The 12,750-nt window shown below is 35.5% G+C and overlaps 1 protein-coding gene across 1 annotated transcript; it reads left to right on the forward strand.

The window, feature by feature from the left end:
• The first annotated feature begins 12,144 nt into the window (after positions 1 to 12,144).
• On the forward strand, positions 12,145 to 12,519 carry LOC116422518 (small cysteine and glycine repeat-containing protein 6-like). Its single transcript, XM_031961133.1, has one exon. It carries the CDS (start codon positions 12,145 to 12,147, stop codon positions 12,517 to 12,519), a length of 375 nt encoding a protein of 124 aa, XP_031816993.1.
• Positions 12,520 to 12,750: the final 231 nt, after the last annotated feature.

Here is a 12,750-nt window from a genome sequence, read left to right on the forward strand (position 1 = left end):
AGAATGAAATGTGTAATAGGCAATTGGAGATATGGGACTGAAACTCAGGGGAAATACTGACTTGATATATAGATCTGTGAATTATTGGCAGACAGATAATAATTCAATCCATGAGAGTTGATAAGGCCATCAAGATAGATAATATAGAGAGTGACAAGAAGATCTAGAAAACCTTGGGGATGTTTCCACAGTGACAGGGTGTGATAAGAGTAATAAAGCTACAAAGAAGGAAGAGAAGCAAGAGAGAGAGAAGGAGGAGGAGGAAAATATAAGTGATAGAAAAGTCCCAATAAGCAATCCTTTTTCTGTTCTTTTTTGTCTTTGGAAATGTTTAAGAAAATTATCATCATATTCATAATAAAAAGAAAATTTAATTAATAAGATAAAAAATGATTTTAAAAGATATTAACAAATAAAGCCTGATCAAGACTAATGACCTGAGAAAGTACTGAAAGGTGAAGGAATGGGAGGTCTTGATCAAGATGAAGAATATTTATGGGGAGATGAGGTGGAATGGTAAAAGATTCCAGTCAGATAAAGGAATGTCAGTTTCTAATTAAGGAAGTAGAACACTTGTGGATAGAACTCTATTCTCTACCCTTCCTTGATGGCTTCCTTGTTGCAAGAAACTATTTTGGCAGTTCCTAATGAGTACATAAAACTGAAGTTCAAATGAAAATTGGCCCAAACAAGTGATGGTCATATGTTCCCTTCTATTGTACTTACAGGAAAAAGAGATTAGCACAAAAAACTATCACACAAAACTCCTCTTCTAAAATGCTTATTAACTATAAACAAGAACATTGAAAAACTATTATTTTGCTATTGTCCCTGATGCTCAGTAGCTTACATTTTAAAGTAAATCTCATATAGAATTATGGAAGCTTGCTTTAAGATGATTATCACTGCATTTTTACAAAAAGATATTTTTATATTCTTTATATTCTTGAAAATGCTCAGTAACCTTTCCCCAATTTCCCTAATTATAAAATAAAGCAAAGCAAATCAACATATAAACCATAACTGACAGGCCCCATTCAGCATCTGTAATGCAAGAGATCTTTATGAAGAGAAAGGAGGTATGTTTTATGATGAAGCCTCTAGATGTATCATTGGCTATTGAATCTGTCTGCTTCCTAATGGTTTTCATGTTTTCTTTCACATTTTGTGATTATTAAACATAATTGTTTTAGTGGTGCTTACTTTGTTCTGTATCAGTTCAAACAAATCTCAAATTTCTCTGAATTCCTCATATCCATCACTTATGATATAAATATAATCTGTTCCATACACTGTGTATGAACTGTGCTTCATCTTGCACTTTCATATTTGAAAGCAATTATAAAAATTAAAAAAACTTTATTTTTAGTTTGTTAATTGTTTTTGCTACAATAGAAAGCACTGCTGTGAATGTTTTGATATGCCCATGACTTTTCTGCCTTTCTTTGACTTCCCTTAGATTTATGCTCAAGAGTAGTATCACAAGGTCAGAGTTAGGAGTTAAGATTAACCTATGATACCAGGTTAATCAAATTTTCTAGCATAATTTCAAATTGTTTTCCAAAAGTGGTTGAAGCATTTCATTGCTGCATGTTTATATGTCTTTTTTTCCCCCAGTCCTTTTCACACTGATTATTTGAAGCATTTATGCTCTTTGTCAATTTGCTGGATGTGATGTGATTCCTTATTATGAGTGACATGGATGATAGTTTACATTTCTTTTTTTGATAAATGATATCCTCTGAACAGGTTCTTGGGTGAAGTCCATGAATCTCAAATATTTTTTTGTGAGGATCTCTTTACACCCTTAAGAATCAAGGACCCCATCCCCAAAGAGCTTTTGTTTATTTAAGTATTTAAGTTATTTGTCTTATTAGGAATCAGAGTATCTTAGTATAAATAAGAAAACATAATTTCTACCATTAGGATCATACTTTTAAGAACTACTGATCTATGTATTGATAAATGTATCAATTCCATAAATATCTTTGGATGCAAAGATTTTTTTCCTCAATTGACATTTTCTCTTTTGAATATATTTAAATTTATTTAGTTAATGCAAATTATTTTTAAGTTAATATAATCAGTCTTTTTTTTGTGATATCTTTTGCCTTTTGTTTGATTATAAATTTCCCACAAGTCATAAGTGCCTCCTTCTATTTTTTGTTTTGCTGTAAAAGAAAATTAAGATCAAAAAAGGGGGAAAAAAGAGAAAGAAAACAAAATTCAAACAAACAACAACAAAAAAAGTAAAAATGCTATGTTGTGATCCACACTCAGTTCCCACAGGTCTCCTTCTTGAGTGTAGATGGCTCTCTTCCATCACAAGATCATTGGAACAGTCCTGAATCATCTCCTTGTTGAGAAGAGCCGCATCCATCAGTACTGATCAACATATAATCTTGCTGTTGCCATGTACAATGATCTCCTGGTTCTGCTCACTTTACTCAGCATCAGTTCATTTAAGTCTCTCCAGGCCTCTTTGAAATCATCCTGCTGATCATTTCTTACAGAATAATAATATCCCATAACATTCATATACCATAACTTGTTCAGTCATTCACTCAGTTTCCAGTTTCTTGCCACTAGAAAAAGGGCTGCTACAAACATTTTTGCACACGTGGGTCCCTTTCCCTCCTTTAAGATCTCTTTGGGATATAAACCCAGTAGAAACACTGCTGGGTCAAAGGATTACAATGTGATAATCTTTTGAGCATAGTTCCAAATTGCTTTCCAGAATGGTTGGATCTGTTCACAATTCCACCAACAATGTATCATCCCACATCCCCTCCAACATTTGTCAATTTTTTTCATGTCATCTTAGCTAATTTGAGAGGTATATAGTGGTATCTCAGAGTTGTCTTAATTTGCATTTCTCTGATCAATAGTGATTTAGAACACCTTTTCAAATGACTAGAGATGGTTTCAATTTCTTTGTCTGAAAATTGTCTGTTCATATTCTTTGACCATTTATCAAATGGTGAATAGCTTGAATTCTTATAAATTTGAGTCAATTTTCTATATATTTTAGAAATAAGGCCTTTATCAGAACCCTTGAATGTAAAATTGGGAAAACATTTTTTGCTTCCCTTGTAATCTTGTCTGCATTAGTTTTGTTTGTACAAAAAAAATGTAACTTAATATAATAATTAAATTATCTAAGTGTTCAATAATGAGTTCCAGTTCTTTGGTCACAAATTCTTTTCTCCTCCACAGATCTGAGAGGTAAACTATCCTTTGTTCTTCCAATTTGCTTATAATATCACTCTTTATGTCTAAATCATGAACTCACTTTGACCTTATCTTGGTATAGGGTGTTAAGTGTGGGGTTTTTTTGTTGTTGTTGTTGATGTGATATGATGTATATGTCAATGTAGAACTTTATTTTAACATACATTATATGTTATATATATATTAATAATGTTATATATTACATAATGTATATATGTTATATGTATATAACATTATATAACATATAATGTTAAGATGCTGGTTCAGTCAAATTTCTGTCAAATTGCCTTTCAGTCTCCCCAGCAAGCCTTATCCAACATCCCCTAGAAATTTATATTCTTGGCTTTCTCAAACACCAGAATGCTTTATTCAGTTAATTTTTAGTGGTTTTCTCTAATTAGTACTAGTGATCTACTTTTCTATTTTTTAAATTAACTAAGCAGTTTTTAAACTAGTTTTTAACAATTACTCCTCTGAACATAGTTTGACATTAGGAATGTGAGACCCAGTGTCCCTTTTTCATTATTTCATTTGAAATTTTTAAAAAAGTCCTAGATATTCTTGCTCTTTTATTGCTTTGAATGATTTTCATTTAACATGCTAGTCTTGAACATTTTATTTAATAAATGACAATTTGGTCAAAGCTCAGTTTTTGATAATTTTTCTTTGACTATTACTAAGAAGACAAAATTGAGAAGTACATAAAATTTGTCTATGTTGATCTCACAGCTTTGGTTTCTGTGCCATACTACTTGTATAGTTCCCTTTCTACACCAGGAGTCAACTACCTTCAACCTCTCTCCACAATTTCTGCTTCGAAACATGTTCTCTGTTAGTTACTTGCTTTCTGATAGAAGACGGTTTCTTAACAGAATAAAATTAAATCTTTAAAGGTAAAATTTTGGGCACTGGCCACAAGTAAGTTTAAAAGGGTATTGGGTGAAGAAGGAAGCCTTAAATCACATATTCCTTTGGTAACTTCCTAATGCATCTGTGCATGAGCTGGTGCTATTAACCTTTTGATATAATGTTCTGGCTTTAACTGATCAAGTAAGTCCCTGAGCTCAGCAAATAAGTTTAATCTTTATCTTTCAGAGCTTCAACAAACAGCAAGATTATGTTTCTACAACCACAGGCATGAGAGATATATTGTTTGCATGGAGCTAAAAGGGACTTGTAGAGTTCTTGTTAGGAATTTCCTATGGATTAAATAGAAGTAAAGAGAAAGGGGTCTCCTTAATTTTAGACTTTTCCCACTTAAAAATGATTAGATCCAAGCGTTTAGATGTCCACTAATGTAATCAACTTGAATAGATGGTATGCAAAGACTGAGACCTCTGATAGCCTCGAAAGTTAAGCTTTCTTCCACGAAATAATGGTTTTGAATACTTTAAGACTGTTCTCAAGAGAAGTGCTCTTTTGCATGGAGAATCTAAGGAAATAGTTTCAGGGGTACCAATTGAGAAGCCATAGCTTTATAATGTAAATATCACAGATGGATTTCAAGGAATGTTATTAATGCTATTAGGTAAAGCAGATAGATGAATAGTAGTTAGTATACTAGAGTTGCATTTTGAATCTTGTTTTCTATTATGGTCCTGTGAATTTTTAAATCCACAAGTTTTCTAATTAAATTAGATGCTGGTCATTTTTAATAGAATTAAAAAAATGATTTAAATTTAAGCAAACTTATGTTAAACATAACTCACAGAATTACTATCTGTGAAGACTGAGTTAGCACCCTGTATGCTTTAGAATCAGCCGGAGTCAGGATAAGCAAAAGTCCTTGGTCTTTAGGGGGAGAAGTAAAGAAGATAGACGAAAATTCCACGAGCTCCCAGAACCTCTTCTCTCCTCCTTGTCCACAGCTAAAGTGACCCTGGCTTGTCTTCTTCCACCCCCTAATCCCCCCTACAATTCTCTGTATACACCAAAAGATTAAGCCAGCACAGAATAGTGGGAAGGGCCATTTTCCAAGCATATGCTAATAGAGTATTGTCCAATAAGTAATTAGCCTTAAGTCTTGTTTTCTGATTCCAGTGCACCTACTCAAAAGTTTCAGCCCTTTACAACTATCTATGATGAACTTTCAAAAGGATTCTTTTCAAAAGTTCATTTGTAACTAAACTGTAACTCTGGAAACCTTTACAAATTAAACATGAAATTTAGGTTTCCTTGCCAGCTATTAAAAAAAACAAAACTTTAAATTCTTAATGTGGCAAATTATAATATAAATACAGTATAAGATTATACTGATTATAGTAGAAATATAATATAAACACAGCAAAAGGATTCAAAGTACTAGGAAAAATTTGGGAAGGGAAAGTGCATTTCTAGCTGAAGTCATTAAGGAAGAGAGAGCTGATCTCAGAATAAGGAAGCCCTAGTTTCACATCCTTCTTCTGAAAGACTGGTGATGGCTATATGGTTCAGGGCAAATCACAGAATTTCTCAGAGTCCCATTCTTTATGAATTGAAGCTACAGAAATTATTCCTATATTCAGTAGTATAGAGAATTTCTGCATTGAGAGTTCCCTACAGCAATGAAGTCACAGATGCTTCCCAAGTAGCATCTTAGAGAGATATGTGGGAATCCATCTCAGACATGAGGTGGAAAGGGCAGGATCATATTCAGAAGAAACAAGTAGTTTAGTAGTATGGAACCAATATATGGAAGTATTATGAGATAAAATTGAAAAGGTAGGTTACAGTGGATCTGTGGAGAACTTTGGAAGGATGAGGAGTTCTTGCTCTCTTCTGTAAGCACGGGGAAGCCACTGAAAGTTTTGATCAGAGAAGTATTATGATTGGATAATTGGAGTGTCATGAATGAGTGACCAGGAATAGAAAACTAGGAAAATGATAAAGCCATCTGGTGATTGGCCAGGGACAGGGTTATTGTAATATTCCAGGAAAGAATTAATGGGGTAGCTAGAATGAAAGGAAGGAGAGAGATAAGAGAGGATTTGGAGAGAGGATTCATATAATTTTTCAGTGAACTGAAGGTGGTGGATGAGAGAGAAGGAAGTTTCAAAGATGATCCCCAGCACAGATGACTGACTGGGAGGATGGTGATGTTAACAGAAATAAAGGCATTTGGTGGAGGTATAGGTCCCAGGGAGAAGATGATGAGTTTAGTTATGGCAAAGTTGAAGTTGGCAAGATACTGGAGAGAACCGAGGGGAATAAGACAGCAAGTGGTTAATTGTGGGAATTGAGTGAAACTCACTGGTTCTGTCTTGCAACTGTTCTGGAGCTAGCTCAGTTCCATTTCTATTCAATTATGAATCTAGTCCACTGAGAAAAGTTTTTTCAATTGTGGGAATTGGGAGAAAATCGCATTTTATTTGAACCTATCTCTGCATGGCTGGGAAACTAGACCAACACTCCTTGTTGCTTAGAGACCCTTAAGCAAGGACCTGAGTTATATTGGCCAGAAACAGATCCAAAAGTTGATGTCAGAAGTTTTCGTATATTTGTACATCTCAACCCATGCACTTTATGTGAAATTGGCCCCATACTGATCAATCAGTTATTGTTTCCATGTTCCTTTGATTATTTACAGGCACTTGTAGGGGATTAGTCCTCTTTTTTTCTGATTGTAGGGAACTGCACCTATCCACTCTCTCCCTCTCCACTTGGAAAGTCCCATCACCTAATGTTGTATTGTTTCCTTTTAATTAATTGACCTTATGTGATTAATTGTTTTTAATGTATGAAAATGTGTTTCCTCCCTACCCCATTTTCCCCAGGCCTAAGCTGAGGACATTTTGGCATGCATTGCTTAATAAACTGATATGCTTAGAAGATCAAACTTTAATTTCCTCAGTCATTTCATCTTTCACCTTCCATAATATGTATTTTTTCCCACCACGAAGTCAAAAATTTGTGTGACTGGTTCAGACCTGACAATCCACTGACCAATCAAGATCAAAAAGTTGGAGACTTGATCAAAATGAATAGTCACTGAGTGTCATAGGAAGGATGGCTATGACAAGAATTCTTTAGTCAAATTCTCTCTCATAAAAAATCATAATTTTCTCAACTGAGACTTATCCAACAATATTTAAAAACTACTCGATTCACTGCCACAGATACAATAATAATAACAATAATTGCAATAATAATAGCTAGTATTTACACAGCACTTTAAGACTTGCAAAGCACTTAATTTGTTATCTCATTTGATCTTTACAATTCAATGAGGTAGGTATTATTATTACCCCAATTTTACAGATGAAGAGACAAAGACTGAAAAGTTAAGAGACTTGCCTAAGATCATATAGCTACTAAGGATCAGAGGAAGATTTCAACAGGTTTTCCTGACTCCAAGTCCAGTTTTCCAATCACCATACCAACCGGCATAGCAAAGGGAAGAAAATAGAAATGTATTAAGGTCAATGTGTGTAGATAAAGAGGGATCACTGGTAAACTTTGGTAAGTCAGCTAAAATTACTAAGAGAGGCAGAATGGAATTTCTGCTGACTTTACAATGTTGTTTTGTTTTTTTAAATCTAAGACTGCATTGAAATACTGAGAAAAAAATTAAATGATAAAAGAAGTCCCTTTGATCAAAAGGAATCATAATTATGAATATTCGAACACTCTAAAGCAAGCCCTTAGAAGCTCTGAAAGAAACTTTCCATAGGGCAAGAACTAGGAAAGCTGATTAACCACTTTCATTCTGTGTGCTTGGAAATTCCAGTAATACATCATCAGTAACTTATGTATTACTTAATTTCTGGGATTTCCATTGGATGAAAGCAAATTGAATGACTCTTGATTCCCTTTTGGGAGTCTTTAACTTCCCTTTACTTCTCAAACATCCAAGTTCTCACCTTGGCTTTCACTCCCCACCCCACCCCTTTCTGATTTGAGTCCTTGTGCAGTGTAAATGTTCTTGGTGGCCATTCAATACTTCCATTCTAAATTCATTAAATTCATTTTTTCCATCTTCTGGAGTAAGATGTCAAATCCTGAAGACAGACTTTTGGCTATTTTCTTTCTTTCTTTTCTTTATTATAGCTTTTTATTTACAAGATATATGCATGGGTAATTTTTCAGCACTGACAATTTCAAAACCTTTTGTTCCAATTTTTCTCCTCCTTCCCCTCCCCCCCTCCCCCAGATGGCAGGTAGACCAATACATATTAACTATATTAAAGTATATGTTAAATATAATATATGTATACATATCTATACAGTTATTTTGCTGCACAAGAAGAATTAGACTTGTGAAGGAAATCAAAAATGCAAACGGACAAAAAAAGAGGGAATGGGAATGCTATGTAGTAGAGTTCTTTCCCTGGGTGTAGCTGGTTCAATTCATTATTGAACAAATGGCACTTATTTGGTTCATCTCATTGTTGAAGATGGCCATGTCCATCAGAGTTGATTATCACACAGTGTTGTCGTTGAAGTATATAATGATCTCCTAGTCCTGTTCATTTCACTCAGCATCAGTTCATGTAAGTCTCTCCAGGTCTTTCTGAAATCATCCTGCTGATCATTTCTTACAGAACAATAATATTCCATAATATTCATATACCACAATTTATTCAGCCATTCTCCAACTGATGGACATCCATTCAGTTTCCAGTTTCTGGTCACTACAAAGAGGGCTGTTTCGGCTACTTTCTATCTTAGTATACAAAGGAAGTAAAATATATTAGAGAGATAAGAAAAGATATGATAAGATCCTGGCACAGCCATATGTAAAAAGTAGGATACCATTCATCTAAATACTCTTTACTTTTAGAAGGAAATAGTAGCTAGCATAAAAGTAAACACTCTAATAATTACCTCTGTTAGGAATTCCATAGGTATAAATCATGTTAAAGATATGTTTATCAGTCAGGAGACTATTGAGTGTCATACAGGAATGGAGAAACAGAATTGTCACCTGATAGAAACATAAAACATGATGTGTTTCTGAGACAGACATGTTTGCCCATAATAAATATATGATCTCGGGTAGACCAAATACATTATTTTTTCCTGAAACAGCATAATGTATCAGGTGTCCTAAAAATTAATTGTCAAAAACTTTCTCTTGATTCTATCCTATGTTATCTATCTTCTGTGAAAATGACTGGCTATTTAAAAAAAATTATAGCTTTTAGTTTCAAAATATATTACATGGATAATTTTCGACGACATTCATTCCTACAAAACCAAAACCATGTATTCTAATTTTTTCCCCTTCCTTCCTCCCCTCCAGTCATTAAGTGATCCAATATATGTTAAACATGTGCATTTCCTCTCTATATATTTCCATAAATATCATGCTGCCCAAGAAAAATCAGATCCAAAAGGGAAAAAATTAGAAAGAAAACACAACACAAGCACACAACAACAAAAAGAGTGAAATTACTATGTTGTGATCCACACTCAGTTCCCATGGTCCTTTCTCTAGGTGCAGATGGCTCTCTTCATCCCAAGACCATTGGAATTGTCTGAATCACCTTATTGTTGATGAGAGCCACGTCCATCAGAACTGACCATCATATAATCTTGCTGTTGCCGTGTACAATGATCTCCTGGTTCTGCTAATTTCATTTAGCATCAGTTCATGTAAGTCTCTCCAGGGCTCACTGAAATAATCCTGCAAATTGTTTTTTTCTTTAATAGAATAATATTCCATAACATTCATATACCATAATTTATTTAGCTATTCTCCAACTGATGGGCATCCACTCAGTTTAAAGCTTCTTGCCACTACGAAAAGGGCTGCTACAAACATTTTTGCACAAATGGGTCCCTTTCCCTCCTTCATGATTTCTTTGGGATACATTCTCAGTAATACCACTGCTGGATCAAAGGGTATGCACAATTTGATAGCCCTTTAGGTATAGTTCCAAATTGCTTTCCAGAATGGTGAATCAGTTCACAACTCCACCAATAATGTATTAGTGTCCCAGTTTTCCCACATGCCCTCCAATATTTATCATTATCTTTTTCTATGACGATATTTTTAAGAAATAAAATCAACCTTTCCCTCTTAATATTGCACCCATTCCCAAGGAAAATGAAAAAAAGTAAAATTTTTCTTTTTTTCTAAAGATGTGACAAACTTACCTTAAAGGTTGATTTACTTAACCTCAATTTGGAAGAATCCTTCCAATTTGTCAACTAAAAAGATCTGCCCCTTGTGAGAGAATTTGTTTTCTCAAATCTTATTCAACAATTTCTTGAATTTTTAAAAATTTTGAACTTACCACACAAATTAACATTTTTATGTGCAACTCATGATAAAATGTTTTTATGTAAAACCTCAAATCTCTATTACATGCAATTTGCTTATTCAAAATAATTTTGTATAATAAATTTAACACGTTTGTCCTGCTTGTCTTAAAAAAGTTTCCACTTTTCTTTTTTCTTGTTTTCAGTAATACGATCTGTAGCTATCCTCTTCCCTTAAGATAAAAATAAAAATCCTTGTAGCAAACAGTCAGGCAAACAAATACATACATTTGCCGAATCCAATTAAGTGTATTTCCATTCTACTCCTAGAGTCTTTCACCTTTTAGTCAATAGATGACTTGCAATATGTCATAAACAATCCTCTGGAATCTTGCGTGGTCATCTCATTAATCAGAGTTTTTGGAGTCAACAAGTATTTTTTAAGTGCCTGTTGTATGCAAGGCCTTTTCCTGGATGACCATGACTGTAAAGATAATACACAAATTGTAGCTTTCTTCTAGGAGTTTACTTTCTACTTCAGAGACTATAAGATGTAAACAGATGGCTAGACCTATGATTATTTTAAAATCATCTCCCTAGCACAAGCCTGGGAGATCAGGAAAGGCTTTTTGTAGGAGGTAATCTTTAGAGGAAGTTCTACAAGGAAGAACAGAACATGATTTCAAGAGGCTAAGGTTGGACTGGATTTCCTCTGGGGTCATAGTGCATTTCTTCCCTCCTACTTTATCTTTATCACCCCTTACCAGATCCAAGCTTCTTCAGGAAATGTCCTTAAGTTTTATACAGCTTGTGTTACAGAAACATCCTGGGACCAAGGTGAAGTCCCCGACTTCCTGGAATTACCTATTGTTATTTTTGCTAGTCCTTGTCCCAAGATTTGCAGTGTTAGTTTTTTCTCCTTGTAAATCTAAATTAAAGCAGCAGTGTACTTGAGAGAGTTTAAGCTCTTTATATTCCCTACATAGATGTGATGTCTTGGGGCTGTTGCATGGTTGGGAATGGAAGAACACTTTTAGTTTTTGAATGCTTACATTTCATCCTTTCCACTAAATGTGGAAAGAATTTATGGAAGTATAATATTTCAGGTGTGGAAATTGCTTTTGAGATCACCTAGTCTTAGGAGGAAGTGCAGTAGGAGGTAGAAAGAATAATGACTACATTGAGAGGACTCAGATTCAACTCCTACTTTTGCTCTTCACTACCTATGTGGTTCTAGGTGCGTTCTCCTGACCTCTCAGGGCTCAGTTTGCTCATTTGTCAAAGGGGTTAGTCTAGAAATCCCTTCCAGCTTTCAGTCTCAAAGGGCTAGAGAGGACACTGACAATGAAAATGGATCCTGAATAATTTGGATCCCTACACTTCCACATCATTGGGTTTTCACTTGACAGGCAGATCTCCACCAAGTTAAAGGGTCACTAACTATTTGTCATTTCTTGTTCTCATTACAAATGCGACTCAAAACAAGTAAATTTAGCAAAAGCTAAAATAAGCGATTTAATGAGGCCGAAGGTATTTAGTAAGGAAGTAAACAACACAAAATGAGGTTCTGCCGTGGTAATCAGGGCAAACAACAACAAGGATCCTGGGGTAAATAAGTAACCCCCAAAATGGTATATAAGGGCTGTCCTGTAGAAGGAGAGCATCAAACTTCACCCACCTCTCCTGAGACCTTTCTCTCCTCATCTCATTTGAACTCTCTGTTCTGACACTATGGGTTGCTGTGGCTGTGGAGGTTGTGGCGGCTGCGGTGGCTGCGGTGGCTGCGGTGGCTGCGGTGGCTGCGGTGGTTGCGGCTGTGGCGGCTGTGGCGGCTGCGGCGGCTGCGGTGGCTGTGGCAACTGTTGCTGTACCACCTGTACCTGCCGCCGTGTAGGCTGCTGCTCCGGCTGCTGCCCCTGCTGCTGTGGCTGCTGTGGGGGCTGCTGCAGCCCGACAGTGGTCTGCTGCCGCCGCACCTGCTGCTGTGGTGGCTGTGGCTCCTGTGGCTGTGGCTGTGGTAAGTGCTGTGGCTGTGGCAAGGGCTGCTGCCAACAGAAATGCTGCTGCCAGCAGAAATGCTGTTGCAAGAAGCAATGCTGCTGCTAGGTGGGAGTGATTGGCTCTGAGCTACCTAGTGGGAGCACATAGAAAGCATGAAGGTAAGAGTTCTGTTTCAGAATATGTTTTTTTGACTCACTTATAATCAGTGCATCATAAAATTTAGCCCATGGGCTGTGGGAACTTAGCTACCCTGTGTATATTATTATATAGCATGACTATGTTGATTTAAAGTACTTCCTAGGATCACAGGAATTCAAAATAAATCTTTTCTATTGA

This window comes from Sarcophilus harrisii, chromosome 3, assembly GCF_902635505.1.
Source record: "Sarcophilus harrisii chromosome 3, mSarHar1.11, whole genome shotgun sequence".
Classification (NCBI taxonomy): domain Eukaryota; kingdom Metazoa; phylum Chordata; class Mammalia; order Dasyuromorphia; family Dasyuridae; genus Sarcophilus; species Sarcophilus harrisii.